The sequence below is a fragment of the Oncorhynchus masou genome, chromosome 23, assembly GCF_036934945.1.
Source record: "Oncorhynchus masou masou isolate Uvic2021 chromosome 23, UVic_Omas_1.1, whole genome shotgun sequence".
Taxonomy (NCBI): Eukaryota; Metazoa; Chordata; class Actinopteri; order Salmoniformes; family Salmonidae; genus Oncorhynchus; species Oncorhynchus masou.
Window position 1 is genome coordinate 63,489,645 of NC_088234.1, and position 19,578 is coordinate 63,509,222.

Genomic DNA, 19,578 nt, shown 5'->3' on the forward strand with positions numbered 1-19,578 from the left:
AACCCAGACGACGCTGGGCCAATTGTGCGCCGCCCTATGGGACTCCCAATCACAGCCGGTTGTGATACAGCCTGGATTCGAACCAGGGTCTGTAGTGATGCCTCAAGCACTGAGATGCAGTGCCTTAGACCGCTGCGCCACTCAGGAGCCATAGAGTGCAGTGGTCAGCCCTTGCTTAACGCCAAGTTAAGTAAAAGGCCCAACACAGGATGTTTAACAAGTTTTTGGCGCAACACAGGATGTTTATTTTGACACTCTAACCAGTCCCTGACAGAGAGGCTATTGGCCAACTCAAGAGTTAAGTACATGTCTGTATACAAGGGTGTCTGCATAGCTAAATGTCGATAATGTTACTGCGTGGTCAGCTACATCTTTCAACACAACCCAGAGAAATAATAAGTGTGTATTTGTATTGCAGATAACTCAAATATTTTAAAGCGGGCTATGCCATTGTAGTGTTTGGTGGTTATTATGTGTTTGTACCCACCACAGCAATCAAGGTCCTGCATCCCAAAGCTGCAGACATCTTTAACGAACGCCTGGATCTCCTCATCCTTCTGTACTGTGTTGTCACTGTCATAGTAGATACACACCACGTCCCACACAAAACTAGGGTCAAAAGAAAATGTAGGCTTAGGGTTAGAATAATAGCTCGAGTTAGGACTGATCAATGATGTGGACATGAAGCTAGGTTTAGGACTGATCAATGATGTGGACATGAAGCTAGGTTTAGGGTGAGGGCTGATCAATGATGTGGACATGAAGCTAGGTTTAGGACTGATCAATGATGTGGACATGAAGCTAGGTTTAGGGTGAGGGCTGATCAATGATGTGGACATGAAGCTAGGTTTAGGACTGATCAATGATGTGGACATGAAGCTAGGTTTAGGGTGAGGGCTGATCAATGATGTGGACATGAAGCTAGGTTTAGGGTGAGGGCTGATCAATGATGTGGACATGAAGCTAGGTTTAGGGCTGATCAATGATGTGGACATGAAGCTAGGTTTAGGGTGAGGGCTGATCAATGATGTGGACATGAAGCTAGGTTTAGGGTGAGGGCTGATCAATGATGTGGACATGAAGCTAGGTTTAGGGCTGATCAATGATGTGGACATGAAGCTAGGTTTAGGACTGATCAATGATGTGGACATGAAGCTAGGTTTAGGACTGATCAATGATGTGGACATGAAGCTAGGTTCAGGACTGATCAATGATGTGAACATGAAGCTAGGGTTAGGACTGATCAATGATGTGGACATGAAGCTAGGTTTAGGGTGAGGACTGATCAATGATGTGGACATGAGGCTAGGGTTAGGGTGAGGGCTGATCAATGATGTGGACATGAAGCTAGGTTTAGGACTGATCAATGATGTGGACATGAAGCTAGGTTTAGGGAGAGGACTGATCAATGATGTGGACATGAAGCTAGGTGTAGGGTGAAGACTGATCAATGATGTGGACATGAAGCTAGGTGTAGGGTGAAGACTGATCAATGATGTGGACATGAAGCTAGGTTTAGGGTGAGGGCTGATCAATAATGTGGACATGAAGCTAGGTTTAGGGTGAGGACTGATCAATGATGTGGACATGAAGCTAGGTTTAGGGTGAGGGCTGATCAATGATGTGGACATGAAGCTAGGTTTAGGGTGAGGACTGATCAATGATGTGGACATGAAGCTAGGTTTAGGGTGAGGACTGTTCAATGATGTGGACATGAAGCTAGGTTTAGGGTGAGGGCTGATCAATGATGTGGACATGAAGCTAGGTTTAGGGTGAGGACTGATCAATGATGTGGACATGAAGCTAGGTTTGGGGTGAGGGCTGATCAATGATGTGGACATGAGGCTAGGTTTAGGACTGATCAATGATGTGGACATGAAGCTAGGTTTAGGACTGATCAATGATGTGGACATGAAGCTAGGTTTAGGACTGATCAATGATGTGGACATGAAGCTAGGTTTAGGACTGATCAATGATGTGGACATGAGGCTAGGTTTAGGACTGATCAATGATGTGGACATGAAGCTAGGTTTAGGACTGATCAATGATGTGAACATGAAGCTAGAGTTAGGACTGATCAATGATGTGGACATGAAGCTAGGTTTAGGACTGATCAATGATGTGGACATGAAGCTAGGTTTAGGGCTGATCAATGATGTGGACATGAAGCTAGGTTTAGGGTGAGGGCTGATCAATGATGTGGACATGAGGCTAGGTTTAGGACTGATCAATGATGTGGACATGAAGCTAGGTTTAGGACTGATCAATGATGTGAACATGAAGCTAGGTTTAGGGCTGATCAATGATGTGGACATAAAGCTAGGTTTAGGGTGAGGGCTGATCAATGATGTGGACATGAAGATAGGTTTAGGACTGATCAATGATGTGGACATGAGGCTAGGTTTAGGGTTAGGGCTGATCAATGATGTGGACATGAAGCTTGGTTTAGGGCTGATCAATGATGTGGACATGAAGCTAGGTTTAGGGTTGATCAATGATGTGGACATGAAGCTAGGTTTAGGTGTTAGGGTTGAGCCAGTGTGTGGACATGAAGATAGGGTGAGGGTTAGCCACCGCCTGGCATCTCTTCTTGGTGATTGGTCTGGTCTCCCCCCCCACACACACCCCCCTATGACCTCTGACCTCTTGGTGGCATCCCAGACCCTGTTCCCGTCATCTCTGTAGTAGTAGTAGGGAAGGTCCTCAGGGCTGTCCACCCCGCGCGCCTTAATGGCATCAGGGAAACACAAAGATCTGAAGGTCAGTGACCTCATGGCCTTCTGGATCATCTCAACATGACCTCCACCTCCTGTACCATTGGCCTGGGGAGAGACAGACACATTAACTGTATTGTTGATCTGGGGAGAGACAGACACATTAACTGTATTGTTGATCTGGGGAGAGATAGACACATTAACTGTACTGTTGATCTGGGGAGAGACAGACACATTAACTGTACTGTTGATCTGGGGAGAGACAGACACATTAACTGTATTGTTGATCTGGGGAGAGACAGACACATTAACTGTACTGTTGATCTGGGGAGAGACAGACACATTAATTGTACTGTTGATCTGGGGAGAGACAGACACATTAACTGTACTGTTGATCTGGGGAGAGACAGACACATTAACTGTACTGTTGATCTGGGGAGAGATAGACACATTAACTGTACTGTTGATCTGGGGAGAGATAGACACATTAACTGTACTGTTGATCTGGGGAGAGACAGACACATTAACTGTACTGTTGCTCTGGGGAGAGACAGACACATCAACTGTATTGTTGATCTGGGGAGAGACAGACACATTAATTGAATCTGTCTATGTCTCTGTCTCTCTCGCTCTCACTCTCAAACACACACACGTTCTCACCTTATCGAAGATGCCAAACTCACAGATGAGTTGCTCTCTGGCCTTGGTGTTGATGGCGATGGTGAAACGAATGTGAGGAAGGAGCAACTAGAGTAGGACAGACCATCAGTCAGTCAACCAATCAATCAATCAGTAAATATATAACTAACCAATCCACGAATCAATGAGTTAAAGAATCAACTTATCAATGAATCAACTATTCAGTCACATTAGCAGAAACAAAACTCAAGCACAGACCGGCGTGTAGTTGGTGTACCTTATATGCAGGGTGTACAGCAGGCAGCTGTCTGAACATGGCCACTCCAAACACCTCCGAGACCAGGTGAGTCCTCAGCAGGTGTGTGACTGTCTGGTGGATGTGGAAGTCAGAGGAGCGGACCCAGATCTTAGCTAGCATCCAGTCATACTGACCATCACTGGGCAGGAAGATAGGGTTGTCTTTCCCTGGAGTCTGACCCAGCTAGGAGACAGAGAGGAGGAGGAGGAGGAGGAAGAGAGGGAGAATGAGGAGGAGGAGGAGGAGGGGGAGGATGAAGGGGAGGAAGAGAGAGAGGAAGAACATGGCAAGAGGAGAGGAGAGGTATGTTTTACTAGATGGTGAAGAAACGTGATGTAAGCTTACATCAATTCCATCAATTCGGTTCCTTTTGAGAAGTTTAATGAATTCTGACTTATTTTAACATTCTGTCATAAAGAGCACATGTTCAACTTGATAAAAAACATGTTTTTCCATCTTAAGAGGTAAAAACAAAAAGTATCAGCATGTTAAATGTGCAACCAGAGGGAAATAACTCTAGACCACCTTTACTCCACACACAGAGACGCATTCAAAGCTCTCCCTCGCCCTCCATTTGACAAATCTGAATATAATTCTATCCTCCTGATTCCTGGAATCACCAGTGACTCGGTCAATAAAAAGTGGTCAGCTGCGACCTGGCCAAGATAAAGCAAAGCAGTGCGACACAAACAACAACACAGAGTTACACATGGAATAAACAAACGTACAGTCAATAACACAATAGAAAAAGTCTATATATAGTGTGTGCAAATGGTGTGAGGAGGAAAGGCAATAAATAGGCCATAGTAGATGCTAAGCTACAGGACTGTTTTGCTAGAATATGTTCCAGGATTCTTCCTATGGCATTGAGGAGTACACCACATCAGTCATTGACTTTATCAATAAGTGCATCGATGAGGTTTTCCCCACAGTGACCGTATGTACATACCCCAACCAGAAGCCATGGATTACATGCAACATCTTCACTAAGCTAAACGCTAGAGCTGCCGCTTTCAAGGAGCGAGACTCTAACCCAGAAGCTTATAAGAAATCCCACTATGCCCTCCGACGATCCATCAAATAGGCAAAGCGTCAATAAAGGACTAAGATTGAATCGTACTACACCGGCTCTGATGCTCGTCGGATGTGGCAGGACTTGCAAACCATTACAGACTACAAGCCAGCAGCATACCACCCTGAATACCACTGCTGGCTTGCTTCTGAAGCTAAGCATGGTTGGCTCTGGTCAGTCCCTGGATGGGAGACCAGATGCTGCTGGAAGTGGTGTTGGAGGGCCAGTAGGAGGCACTCTTTCCTCTGGTCTAAAAAAATATACCAATGCCCCAGGGCAGTTATTGGGGACACTGCCCTGTGTAGGGTGCCGTCTTTCGGATGGGACGTTAAACGGGTGACCTGACTCTCTGAGGTCATTAAACATCCCATGGCACGTATCGTAAGAGTAGGGGTGTTAACCCCGGTGTCTTGGCTAAATTCCCAATCTGGCCATCAAACCATCACGGTCACCTAATAATCCCCAGTTTACAACTGGCTCATTCATCCTCCTCCTCTCCCCTGTAACTATTCCCCAGGTCGTTTGCTGCAAATGAGAATGTGGTCTCAGTTAACTTACCTGGTAAAATAACAGATAATTAAATAAAAATAAACAAAGGGAAGCACAGCCGAGAGCTGCCCAGTGATACGAGCGTACCAGATGAGCTAAACTACTTCTATGCTCGCTTCGAAACAAATAACACTGAAACATGCATGGGAGCACCAGCTGTTCTGGACGGCTGTGTGATCACGCTCTCCACAGCCAATGTGGGTAAGACCTTTAACATTCACAAGGTCACAGGGCCAGACGGATTACTAGGACGTGTACTGTGAGCATGCGCTGACCAACTGGCAAGTGTCTTCACTGACATTTTCAAGCTCTCCCTGTCCAAGTCTGTAATACCAACATGTTTTAAGCAGACCACCATAGTCCCTGTGCTCAAGAACACAACACTAAGGTAACCTGCCTAAATGACTACCGACCCGTAGCCATTAAGTGCTTTGAAAGGCTGGTCATGGCTCACATCAACGACATTATCCCAGAAACCCTAGACCCACTCCAATTTGCATACCGCCCTAACAGATCCACAGATGATGAAATCTCTATTGCACTCCACACTGCCCTTTCCCACCTGGACAAAAGGAACACCTATGTGAGAATGCTATTCATTGACTACAGCTCAACATTCAATATCATAGTGCCCTCAAAGATCATCAACAAGCTAAGGACCCTGGGACTAAACACCTCCCTCTGCAACTGGATCCTGGACTTCTTATCAGGCCGTCCCCAGGTGGTAAGGGTAGATAACAACACATCCGCCACGCTGATCCTCAACACAGGGGCCCCTCAGGGGTGCGTGCTCAGTCACCTCCTGTACTCCCTGTTCACTCATGACTGCACAGCCAGGCACGACTCCAACACCATCATTAAGTTTCCAGATGACACAACAGTGGTAGTCCTGATTACCGACAACGATGAGACCTGACCATGTGGTGCAAGGACAACAACCTATCCCTCAACCTGGTTAAGACTAAGGAGATGATTGTGGACTACAGGAAAAGGAGGACCGAGCACGCCCCCATTCTCATCGACGAGGCTGTAGTGGAGCAGGTTGAAAGATTCAAGTTCCTTGGCGTCCACATCACCAACAAACTAACATAGTCCAAGCACACCAAGACAGACGTGAAGAGGGCACGACAAAACCTATTACCCCACAAGGAGACTGAAAAGATTTGGCATGGGTCCTCAGATCCTCAAAAGGTCTTACAGCTCCACCATCGAGAGCATCCTGACGGGTTGCATCACTGCCGGGTATGGAAACTGCTCGCCTCTGACCGCAAGGTACTACAGAGGGTAGTGCGTAAGGCCCAGTACATCACCGGGGCCAAGCTTCCTGTCATCCAGGACCTCTATACCATGTGGTGTCAGAGTGAGACCCTAAAAATTGTCAAAGACTCCAGCCACCCTAGTCATAGACTGTTTTCTCTGCTACCACACGGCAAGAGGTACCTGAGCGCCAAGTCTAGGTCCAAGATGCTTCTAAACAGCTTGAACCCCCAAGCCAATCACTATTCACATTAAATAACTAAATAAACAAAATAACTAGGGCTTTACAATGTTGGTGAAACTTGGATAACTTTTGGGATTAAGTTGGTTAAAATCTTCCTAGAAGTGACAAAGGGTTGACAGATGGACACTTTAGCCTTTATTCACTTTTTTATACATTTTTATGCAATATTGTGCGCAGTTTCTACTTAAGATATCAAAGGAATGCAAAAGCCACTAATTTTGTGGAACACCCTTATAACAATTGACAAAAGGACTTAAACGTTACACTATTATGACACAAACAGTTGTTCAGCTGAGCTATTTGGCTAATGGCTAGGGTTACCACAAGCCAGCTGCTCCCTAGTGTTTTTCTAAGCATGCAGCCTACCTGTATGGCCAGAGGCAGGATCTTGCTCTGGCTGTTATTGTACAGCAGACAGATAGGAGCAGCCAGGTACTGTAGAGTACAGGGGTCTGTACTGTTGGGACTGATGTCTTCCATCAACTCATAGTCTGCTAGGTAGATGTTACCAGCCTGCAAACAACACGTAATACAAGGGGTGAATGTCTTAGAATGAACCTCCGAGTCTGTCTTTCTGAATGCCTTGTCTTTTTGTGTGTACAATCTGACACAGGTACAGTGAGTGGATGTGATGTGTGCATGCATGTATATATGCTTGCACAACTGCGTGCAGGTGACATGTGACATGTGTGTATCAGTTATAGAATTAGGAATTAGAATAATTGAATAGGATCTCTATGGGTTCAGTCTCTACCTTGATCTCCTCCTCCAGAGTCATCTCTCTCTCCAGACAGTCTGCCACCATGTTGTGTGTAACGGGGAACTTCTCTGGCAGCTTGGTGCACTTCTGAATCATCACTGGGTTACAGCCGTTCAGGTACTGGTATCCAAACATAAAGTCCTCTTTCCAGTGCTGCATCACATACTCTAGGATAGGAACAGGGTGAGGAGAGGAGAGGAGAGGAGAGGAGAGGAGAGGAGAGGAGAGGAAAGGGGACGGGATGGGAGAGGAGGGGAGAGGATGGGAGAGGAGGGGAGAGGAGAAGAGAGGAGGGGAGGGGGAGAAAAGGAGGTAGAGAAGAGGAAGAGGGGAGAAGAGAGAAGGAGGAGAGGAGAAGAGAATGATTGCAGAAACAGCTAGTATAGTGCCGGTCTTACATAAGGGGACCCTATGGAGAAAACAGTGACCACATTCTATGGAGAAAAGTGACCACATTCTATGGAGAAAACAGTGACCACATTCTATGGAGAAAACAGTGACCACATTCTATGGAGAAAACAGTGAACACATTCTATGGAGAAAACAGTGACCACATTCTATGGAGAAAACATGGACCACATTCTATGGAGAAAACAGTGACCACACACCTGAAATGGTGTTTTTGATCCTGACGAAGATCCGCTCAAAGTCAGCAAAGTCATTCCAGGAGGACTGGAACATGTGCATGAACTGGTTCACACACAGGTTCTCTATCCTGGGGAGGAAAGGATAACATCATCTAGCTGCAGGAGATTTATGATTCCTGATCCACCCTCCTGACTGACCTCTGCAATACCATGTAGAGAAACAAAATGTAATCTCGGGAGATCAGGATGGTCAAGCGAAGCTAAGATTTATGTTGAGTTATTTTCTTCTCATTTCAATGTGATCAACAAACAAGACAATTCAGGAGTTGCTGATGTATGTACACATTCTTTACACACTTATCCACCTTATATTAGAATGTTAGCAGTGTTGGTTGTCAGGGATTAATTTATGGATAGAGTTACCGCGCTTCCCTTCCTTGTTATGATACGCGCACATATGTGTGCAGTACTTTGGCAACAACATTTGGGATACTGAGAATGCTGCTACTCACCTCGTGGTGAGTAATGTTTACTAGTCATTGGTACATTGGTACTATCAATGGAGGTCAGTCATCATGCTTTGAATGTAATCCTACCCATCACCAGTCTGGTAAATCTACATCAAGCATTGTGCAATGTCTTAATAGCACAACGTACTGCATGTAGTCCTTTGTACTCTGTGCTCTCTGCAGATAAGGTGGTAATGCAAATTCAGCTGCACAAATAAATCACCTGCACAAATAAATCAGCTGCACAAATAAATCATCTGCACAAATAATTCAGCTGCACAAATAAATCTTCTGCACAAATAATTCAGCTGCACAAATAAATCATCTGCACAAATAATTCAGCTGCACAAATAATTCAGCTGCACAAATAATTCAGCTGCACAAATAATTCATCTGCACAAATAAATCATCTGCACAAATAATTCAGCTGCACAAATAAATCATCTGCACAAATAATTCAGCTGCACAAATAATTCAGCTGCACAAATAAATCATCTGCACAAATAATTCAGCTGCACAAATAATTCAGCTGCACAAATAAATCATCTGCACAAATAATTCAGCTGCACAAATAATTCAGCTGCACAAATAATTCATCTGCACAAATAATTCAGCTGCACAAAAAAATCCGTTATTCAAACAAGCCATAGCAACACAGTTAGTCATGATGACACCAACACTTCTCAGGACTATAAATACATGGCATGCTAACACCAGCCACTTCCTCTAGTTCCTCATCACGCCTTTGAGTAGACCAAACATTAAGAACACCTTCCTAATATTGAGTTGCACCACCCCCCCAATTCGTTGGAGCATGGACTATAAGGCGTCAAAAGCGTTCCACAGGGATGCTGGCCCATGTTGACTCCAACGGGACCATTCTTGATACACACAGGAAACTTTGAGTTTGAAAAACCCAGCAGTGTTGCAGTTCCTGACACAAACCAGCGTGCCTGGCACCTACTACCATACCCCGTTCAAAGGCACTTAAATTATTTGTCTTGGCTATTCACCCTCTGAATGGAATGCATACACAATTCATGTCTCAAAGTTTGAAAACACAATCCATGTCTCAAGGCTTGAAAAGCATTATTTACATGTAACCTGTCTCCTCCAAATTATCTACACTGATTGAAGTGACATGAACAAGGGATCATCAACTGACCAGGCTATGTAATGAGCAGCTGTCATTAATGTTTTGTACACTGAGTGTATAAGTCATTTTGCAGATGCTTTTATCCAAAGCGACTTACAATCATGTGTGTTTACATATGGGTGATCCAGGGAATCGAACCCACTATCCTGGCATTATAAGCGCCATGCTCTACCAACTGAACTACAGAGGAACTACAGAGGAACTACAGAGCAAAGACAGACAACCCGTTTCCAAGGTTGCTATCCCTCCTAAGCAATCAAAGGAAAGTTGGACCTCATCATCACCCATATTCACCTTATTTCATAATGTAGATTAAAAGCATACAGTAAGCTGATAGGTTAGAACCAAAGCATTTGTCTACTTTTTCAGGGAAGTCAGGAATCAATACATGCAGTCAGTCCGGGAATCAAAAACTAGCTTTTTCAAAGAGAAATTTGCATTCTGTAGCTCTAACTCCAAAATGTTTTGGGACACTGAAAAGTCCATGGAGAATAAGAGCACCTCCTCCAAACTGCCCACACAGTGAGGCTAGGTAACACTGTCACCACCGATAAATCCACGATAATCGAGAATTTCAATCAGCATTTCTCTACGGCTGGCCATGCTTTCCTCCTGGCTACCCCAACCCCGGCCAACAGCTTCGCACCCCCCGCAGCTACTTGCCCAAGCCTCCCCACCTTCTCCTTCATCCAAATCCAGATAGCAGATGTTCTGAAAGAGCTGCAAAACCTGGACCTGTGCAAGTCAGCTGGGCTAGACAATCTGGACCCTCTCTTTCTCAAAGTATCAGCCGCCTTGTTGCAACTCCCATTACCAGCCTGTTCAACCTCTCTTTCGTATCGTCTGAGATTCCTAAAGATTGGAAAGATGCCGCGGTCGTCCCCCTCTTCAAAGGGGGTGACACTCTGGACCCAAACTGTTATAGACCAATATCCATCCTGCCCTGCCTTTCTAAAGTCTTTGAAAGCCAAGTTAATAAACAGATCATTGACCATTTTGAATCCCACCGAACCTTCTCCGCTGTGCAATCCGGTTTCCAAGCTGGTCATGGGTCCACCCAGCCACGCTCAAGGTCCTAAACAATATCATAACCAGCATCGATAAAAGACAGTACTGTGCAGCCGTCTTCATCGACCTGTCCAAGGCTTTTGACTCTGTCAATCACCATATTCTTATCCACAGACTCAACAGCCTTGGTTTCTCAAATGACTGCCTCGCCTGTTTCACCAACTACTTCTCAGACAGAGTTCAGTGTGTCAAATCACAGGGATTGATTATCGGGATGACTGTTTTCTCTGTATATATCACTGATGTTTCTCTTGCTTCGGGTGATTCCCTGATCCACCTCTATGCAGACGACACCATTCTGAATACACCTGGCCCTTCTCTGGACACTGTGTTAACTAACCTCCAAACAAGCTTCAATGCCATACAACACTCCTTCCGTAGCCTCCAACTGCTCTTAAACACAAGTAAAACCAAATGCATGCTTTTCAACCGCTCGCTGCCCGCACCCGCCCGCCCGACTAGCATAACTACTCTGGACGGTTCTGACTTAGAATATGTGGACAACTACAAATAACTAGGTGTCTGGCTAGACTGTAAACTCTCCTTCCAGACTCATATTAAACATCTCCAATCCAAAATTAAATCTAAAATCGGCTTCCTATTTCGCAACAAATCCTCCTTCACTCACGCCGCCAAACATACCCTCGTAAAACTGACTATCCTACCGATCCTCAACTTCAGCGATGTCATTTACAAAATAGCTGCTCCACTCAGCAAACTGGATGAAGTCTATCACAGTGCCATCCATTTTGTCACCAAAGCCCCTTATACCTCCCACCACTGCGACCTATATGCTCTCGTCTGGCCCTCGCTACATATTCGTCGCCAGACCCACTGGCTCCAGGTCATCTATGTCTATACTAAGTAAAGCTCTGCCTTATCTCAGCTCACTGGTCACGATAACAACACCCACCCGTAGCATGTACTCCAGCAGGTATATCTCACTGGTCATCCCCAAAGCCAACACCACTTTGGTCGCCTTTCCTTCCAGTTCTCTGCTGCCAATGACTGAAATTATTTGCAAAAATCACTGAAGCTGGAGACTTATATTTCCCTCAATAACTTTAAACATCAGCTATCTGAGCAGCTAACCAATCGCTGCAGCTGTACATAGCGGATCTGTAAATAGCACATCCAATCTACCTACCTCATCCCCATATCGTTTTTATTTACTTTTCTGCTCTTTTGCACACCAGTATTTCTACTTGCACATCATCATCTGCTCATCTATCACTCCCGTGTTAATTTGCTAAATTGTAATTACTTCGCTACTATGGCCTATTTATTGCATACCTCCTCACGCCATTTGCACATACTGTATATAGACTTTCTTTTTTTTCTATTGTGTTATTGACTGTATGTTTGTTTATTCCATGTGTATGTGTTGTTGTTTATTTCGCACTGCTTTGCTTTATCTTGGCCAGGTCGCAGTTGTAAATGAGAACTTGTTCTCAACTAGCCTACCAGGTTAAATAAATTTAACAAAAAATTAAAACAATATGTGTCTGTGTTAAGGTCTGGTGATGTGTAGGATACATGCAAATGTCCCTGGTTACTCATACATGAACTATCCTGTTCCATAGGCTTTCATACAGAGCTTTAAAACAGGTTACCTTTTAGTCACATTTACATACTACTCACCACCCACCTGCTGAGCCAACAATGGATTTCTGTTTCCCATTTAGCCTTTATTCAAACCATGAAGTCCCTTTGAGAACAATAAAAAAACATTCAGAGGAACACCTCACTAGATGACAGCTCCATCCTGGACGACCTGACATTTAGAGCAGAAGTGTCAATGCAATAAACCAATACTGCCCCTAAAAACAAAAAAATGCCCTATTATGACAAGAATGGGTCTTCTACATGGACATCTCCACATTGGAAAGAGGCCGGCTGTAGGTTTAGCACTGTAGAGAGTACAAATTAAACCATGTGTAAATCTCAACATTGGGAAAGAGGCCGGCTGTAGGTTTAGCACTGTAGAGAGTACAAATTAAACCCAGTGTAAATCTCCACATTGGAAAGAGGCCTGCTGTAGGTTTAGCACTGTAGAGAGCACAAATTAAACCCAGTGTAAATCTCCACATTGGAAAGAGGCCTGCTGTAGGTTTAGCACTGTAGAGAGCACAAATTAAACACAGTGTATATCTCCACATTGGAAAGACTAGGTCTACTGTAGGTTTAGCACTGTAGAGAGTACAAATTAAACACAGTGTATATCTCCACATTGGAAAGACTAGGTCTACTGTAGGTTTAGCACTGTAGAGAGCACAAATTAAACACAGTGTATATCTCCAAATTGGAAAGACTAGGTCTACTGTAGGTTTAGCACTGTAGAGAGTACAAATTAAACCATGTGTAAATCTCCACATTGGAAAGAGGCCTACTGTAGGTTTAAAATACACAAGAATGGAGTTATATACAGGGAGTACCAGTGCCAGATCAATGTGGAGCTATAAACAGGGAGTACCAGTAGCAGATCAATGTGGAGCTATATACAGGGAGTACCAGATCAATGTGGAGCTATAAACAGGGAGTACCAGATCAACGTGGAGCTATAAACAGGGAGTACCAGTACCAGATCAATGTGGAGCTATAAACAGGGAGTACCAGATCAATGTGGAGCTATAAACAGGGAGTACCAGTACCAGATCAATGTGGAGCTATATACAGGGAGTACCAGATCAATGTGGAGCTATAAACAGGGAGTACCAGATCAACGTGGAGCTATAAACAGGGAGTACCAGTACCAGATCAATGTGGAGCTATATACAGGGAGTACCAGTACCAGATCAATGTGGAGCTATAAACAGGGAGTACCAGTACCATATCAATGTGGAGCTATATACAGGGAGTACCAGTACCAGATCAATGTGGAGCTATAAACAGGGAGTACTCGTACCAGATCAATGTGGAGCTATAAACAGGGAGTACCAGTACCAGATCAATGTGGAGCTATATACAGGGAGTGCCAGTACCAGATCAATGTGGAGCTATAAACAGGGAGTACTCGTACCAGATCAATGTGGAGCTATATACAGGGAGTACCAGATTAATGTGGAGCTATATACAGGGAGTACCAGTACCAGATCAATGTGGAGCTATAAACAGGGAGTACCAGATCAATGTGGAGCTATTAACAGGGAGGACTAGTACCATATCAATATGGAGCTATAAACAGGGGGTACCAGTACCAGATCAATGTGGAGCTATAAACAGGGAGTACCAGTACCAGATCGATGTGGAGCTATAAACAGGGAGTACCAGTACCAGATCAATGTGGAGCTATATTCAGGGAGTACCAGTACCAGATCAATGTGGAGCTATATACAGGGAGTACCAGTACCAGATCAATGTGGTACAATAAACAGGGAGTACCAGATCAATGTGGAGCTATAAACAGGGAGTGCCAGTACCAGATCAATGTGGAGCTATAAACAGGGAGTACTTGTCAGGATTTGGCCAGGGTTGTTCCGGGTTTTGGTCAGTAGATGTCCCCATTGTGCTTTTTGTCCCTATGTTTTTCCCTTGATCCCCATTATTATTTGCACCTGTGTCTCGTTTCCCCTGATTGTATTTAAACCCTTTGTTTCCCTCAGTTCTGTGCTCTGTGTTTGTATGTTAGCACCCTGCCCTAGTGTTCTGTGTGCTCTTGTCGATTCCGGGTGAAGTTCTTGTGGTATTCTGTTTTTTTGTTTTTGTTTATTTTTTGGTGAGTTTCTTTTGAGGTCTTTTTGTGTTTGTCCTACCACCTTTTGGATTTGCCATTTTTTGCATTTTAGGATTTTTTTTTTATTAAATACACCGTCTTAAGTACTGCTGTGTCTGCCTCATCTTCTGGGTTCTGCTGTCTATTCGTGGCTCAGTTGGTTAAGTGACTGTTTCTCACTCCGGAGACCCAGGTTCGATACCGGGTCCTGACAGAAACACAGAGCCAAAAATGAACCCAGAGGCAGCCAGTTCCCAGGACCTTTTTGCCACGCTGTCCCACCACCAGGAGACTGTCCAACGCCACGAAGCCGCCCTGGTTCAGCAAGAGGCCTTAATGGCTAGACATTCTCATCTTCTGTCGGAGATGCTGACTTCCATTAAGCAAATATCTGATCGACTTACCCCGGCAACAGTTTCCGTCCCAGTACCTCAGGTTCACGTACCCATGGCAGTTAACCCCCTGGCTGAACCTCGTCTTCCACCTCCCCAACGGTTCTCAGGTGATCCAAGTGCTTGTAAAGGCTTTCTCACTCAATGTTCTCTCTCCTTTGAGCTGCAACCCTCGTCGTTTCCCACCGACCGGTCTAAGATCGCATATATCATCACCCTGCTGTCGGAAAAAGCCCTGGCCTGGGCTACTGCTGTGTGGGATGCCCATAGTTCCTGCTGTGCCAGCTACTCTGCCTTTGCTGAGGAATTCAAACGAGTGTTTCAAGGCCCAAGCAGTGGTTCTGACTCAGCCAAACAGCTCCTGACTCTCCATCAAGGTTGGCGCAGCGTGACGGACTATGCCATCCAGTTCCGCACGGTGGCAGCAGCGAGTGGCTGGAACAACGAGGCGCTCACGGTGTGCTTTCTGAAAGGCCTTTCCGACACTATCCAAGATGAACTGGCCACTCGGGAACCACCGGACAATCTCGAGTCCCTGATCAAGTTGGCCTCACGCATTGACCAGCGTCTGAGAGAGAGAGAACTCAACCGTAGACCTCTAGCCCCTATCAGTCCCAGCTCCGAGTCCCCACCTTTATCATCGCTGGCTCCACCGGAACCCATGCAGATTGGACGCATCTCACAGGCTGAGAGAGACCGCCGGATGAGGAGCGACGCTGTCTATATTGCGGCAAACCGGGCCATTTCCGTTCCACGTGTCCCGGGCTCCAGGGAAACGCTCTGTCCCGTACAGACCGGGGGAACTGTAACGGGAAACATAACCTCCTCCCATCCGTCCAACTCCCGTCTGCTCATTCCAGTCACCCTCTCCTGGGACAACCACAAGCTTCACCTTCAAGCCTTGGTAGACTCTGGAGCCGCAGGTAACTTCATGGATGGTGTCTGGGCGAAGGAGAATGGCGTTCCCTCTGAACCTCTAAGTGACCCCATGAGGGTTACTACATTGGATGGAAGCCCTTTGGGATCTGGACTTGTCACTCATGTCACTACCTCCTTGAGACTTTCAGTTTCACAACACCAGGAATTGATGAACTTTCATTTGATCTCCTGTTCCGAGTTCCCTCTCGTCCTTGGATACCCCTGGCTTCACAGCCATAACCCTCACATCGACTGGTCTGTGGGCACTATCAAGCAGTGGGGTCCTACGTGCCAAGCTACTTGTATTTTCCAGAATTCCCAGAGTTCTACTCCCGAGTCTTTAGAATCCATCGACCTGACCCGAGTTCCCGAGTGTTACCATGACCTCAAACTGGTGTTTAGCAAACAGAGGGCCACCATGCTACCACCCCATAGATCTTACGATTGCCCCATCGACCTGTTTCCGGGCACTTGCCCCCCAGGGGTCGGATCTTTTCCCTATCTCCACCCGAACGAGCTGCTATGGATACCTACATCAAGGACTCTCTGGAAGCAGGCCTCATGCGTCCATCAACCTCCCCGGCGGGAGCAGGGTTTTTCTTTGTGGCCAAGAAAGATGGTGGATTACGTCCTTGCATCGACTACCGGGGACTCAATGACATAACCGTCCGTAACCGTTACCCGCTACCCCTTATGGCCACAGCCTTCGAGCTGCTCCAGGAAGCAGTTGTTTTCACTAAGCTTGACCTGCGGAACGCATACCATCTTGTGCGGATCAGACCTGGTGACGAGTGGAAGACCGCTTTCAACACGCCTACTGGTCACTATGAATACTTGGTGATGCCCTTCGGCCTGACCAACGCCCCAGCGGTGTTCCAAGCGCTCATAAACGATGTGCTTAGGGATATGCTTAACATATTTGTGTTCGTTTACTTGGATGACATCCTCATCTTTTCGAGCTCCCTTCAAGAACACACTAAGCATGTCAGACAAGTACTCAAACGCCTCCTGGACAGCCATCTGTACGTTAAGCCGGAAAAATGTGAATTCCATTCATCCCGAGTACAATTCCTGGGATTTGTAGTGGAACCCGGTCGAGTCCAAATGGACCCTAGGAAGGTAGGGGCGGTAGCGGATTGGCCCACCCCCAAATCCGTTAAGGATGTTCAGCGTTTCCTGGGCTTCACAAACTTTTACCGCAAGTTCATCAAGAACTTCAGTTTGGTGGCAGCTCCTCTCTCAGCTTTAACCAAAGGTGGCAATGCAAGGTTTTTGTGGGGAAGAGAAGCTGAGACGGCCTTCCAAGGACTCAAGCAGCGCGTCCTCTCTGCTCCCATCCTGATACTACCGACTACGGATGAACCATTTGTGGTGGAGGTAGACGCATCAGAGGTTGGTGTTGGAGCTGTCCTGTCTCAGAGGGGTGAAGACAAGAAGCTTCATCCGTGCGCTTTCTTCTCACACCGGCTTACCCCGACTGAGAGGAACTACGATGTGGGGATCGTGAACTCCTAGCGGTTAAGATGGCATTGAAGGAATGGAGACACTGGCTCGAGGGGGCTTCTCACCCGTTTCAAGTGCTTACGGACCACAAAAATCTGGAGTATATCCAGCAGGCGAAGCGATTGAACTCTAGACAAGCTAGATGGTCTCTTTTCTTCAATCGATTCCAGTTTATCCTCACCTATCGGCCCGGGTCGAAGAATCTCAAACCGGATGCCCTGTCCCGAGTCTACGCTCCTGCCATTCGAGATGACACGGACATGCCTGTCCTTCCTGCTGCTAAGATTGTGGCTCCGATCTCGTGGCAAGTTGAGGATACCGTGAGACGTGCTCAAGCTAGCGAACCGGACCCTAAAGGAGGCCCTGCCAATCGGTTGTTTGTCCCCAAGGCAGTGAGGACTCAGGTCCTTCTGTGGGGGCACTCCTCTCGCCTCACCTGTCATCCGGGCGTAGGTCGCACCTTGGAGTTCATCCAGCGTAAGTTCTGGTGGCCTACCATAAGAGAAGACGTTGCCACTTTCGTCAATGCCTGCCCCGTGTGCTGCCAGGGCAAATCTTCTCACCTCCGCCCTCAAGGACTCCTTCACCCTTTACCTGTTCCCCACAGACCCTGGTCCCATATCTCCTTGGACTTTATTACTGGACTTCCTCCATCCCATGGCAATACTACTATCCTAGTCATAATCGACAGGTTTTCAAAGGCGGCCAGGTTCGTCCCTCTGACTAAGTTACCTTCTGCCAAGGAAACGGCTGAGTTGGTAATTAATCATGTGTTCCGAGTCTTCGGCATTCCTCAAGATGTGGTTTCTGACAGAGGTCCCCAGTTCGCCTCAAGGTTTTGGAAGGCCTTCTGCCAACTCATGGGGGCTTCTGCCAGTCTATCTTCAGGGTACCATCCGGAGTCCAACGGTCAAACAGAGAGGATGAATCAAGAGCTGGAAACCACCCTCCGATGTATGACTCGTGACAACCCGTCCACATGGTCATCCTTTATTGTTTGGGCCGAATACGCGCACAACACCTTGCGCTCCTCCTCCACTGGTATGTCCCCGCACGAGTGTCAGTTTGGCTATGCTCCTCCATTGTTCCCGGACCAGGAGGCAGAAGTCAGAGTGCCTTCAGCCTTGAGGTTCGTCAGACGCTGTCGGCTTATGTGGAGGAAGACCCGTCTTAATCTGATGCGTTCCTCACAGAGGTATCAACAACAAGCCAACAGACGTCGCCGTCCCGGGCCTACCCTGCGCCCCGGCCAGAGAGTCTGGCTTTCCACAAGAGACTTACCTCTACGGGTGGAGTCTCGCAAGCTGTCCCAAAAATACATCGGTCCCTTCAAGGTTGCCAGGAGAGTTAACCCAGTTTCTTATCGCCTACACTTACCCAGATCCCTTAAGATTAATCCCACATTTCATGTGTCATTGTTAAAACCTGTTGTTTTTTCTCCCCTTGTCCCGGCAGACAGACCTCCCCCTCCGCCTCGTGTCATTGGAGGCCAGCCGGCTTATACCGTCCACCGGATACTGGATTCCCGCCGGGTGCAGCGGTCCTGGCAGTATCTGGTGGACTGGGAAGGCTACGGTCCTGAGGAGCGCTCCTGGGTTCCTGCCAAAGACATCCTGGACCCTGACCTCATTCGTCAGTTCAGGGTCCTCCACCCTGAGAGAGCTGGTAGGAACGTCAGGAGCCGTTCCTAGGGGGGATTCTGTCAGGATTTGGCCAGGGTTGTTCCGGGTTTTGGTCAGTAGATGTCCCCATTGTGCTTTTTGTCCCTATGTTTTTCCCTTGATCCCCATTATTATTTGCACCTGTGTCTCGTTTCCCCTGATTGTATTTAAACCCTTTGTTTCCCTCAGTTCTGTGCTCTGTGTTTGTATGTTAGCACCCTGCCCTAGTGTTCTGTGTGCTCTTGTCGATTCCGGGTGAAGTTCTTGTGGTATTCTGTTTTTTTGTTTTTGTTTATTTTTTGGTGAGTTTCTTTTGAGGTCTTTTTGTGTTTGTCCTACCACCTTTTGGATTTGCCATTTTTTGCATTTTAGGATTTTTTTTTTATTAAATACACCGTCTTAAGTACTGCTGTGTCTGCCTCATCTTCTGGGTTCTGCTGTCTATTCGTGGCTCAGTTGGTTAAGTGACTGTTTCTCACTCCGGAGACCCAGGTTCGATACCGGGTCCTGACAGTACTAGTACCAGATCAATGTGGAGC

The 19,578-nt window shown here is 46.4% G+C and overlaps 1 protein-coding gene across 1 annotated transcript in view; it reads right to left on the reverse strand.

Annotated features, from left to right (window-relative positions):
* The window catches only part of LOC135511177 (polyunsaturated fatty acid 5-lipoxygenase-like), a 34,685-nt gene that overhangs the window by 2,150 nt on the left and 12,957 nt on the right, over window positions 1-19,578 (reverse strand). Inside the window, exons 5-11 of the mRNA XM_064932782.1 lie at window positions 8,142-8,248; window positions 7,528-7,700; window positions 7,140-7,286; window positions 3,631-3,834; window positions 3,375-3,461; window positions 2,644-2,822; window positions 488-609 (exon numbers count right to left, since the gene is read on the reverse strand). Of these exons, the coding sequence (XP_064788854.1) occupies window positions 488-609; window positions 2,644-2,822; window positions 3,375-3,461; window positions 3,631-3,834; window positions 7,140-7,286; window positions 7,528-7,700; window positions 8,142-8,248 (1,019 nt within the window). The remainder of the gene's footprint in view (window positions 1-487; window positions 610-2,643; window positions 2,823-3,374; window positions 3,462-3,630; window positions 3,835-7,139; window positions 7,287-7,527; window positions 7,701-8,141; window positions 8,249-19,578) is intronic.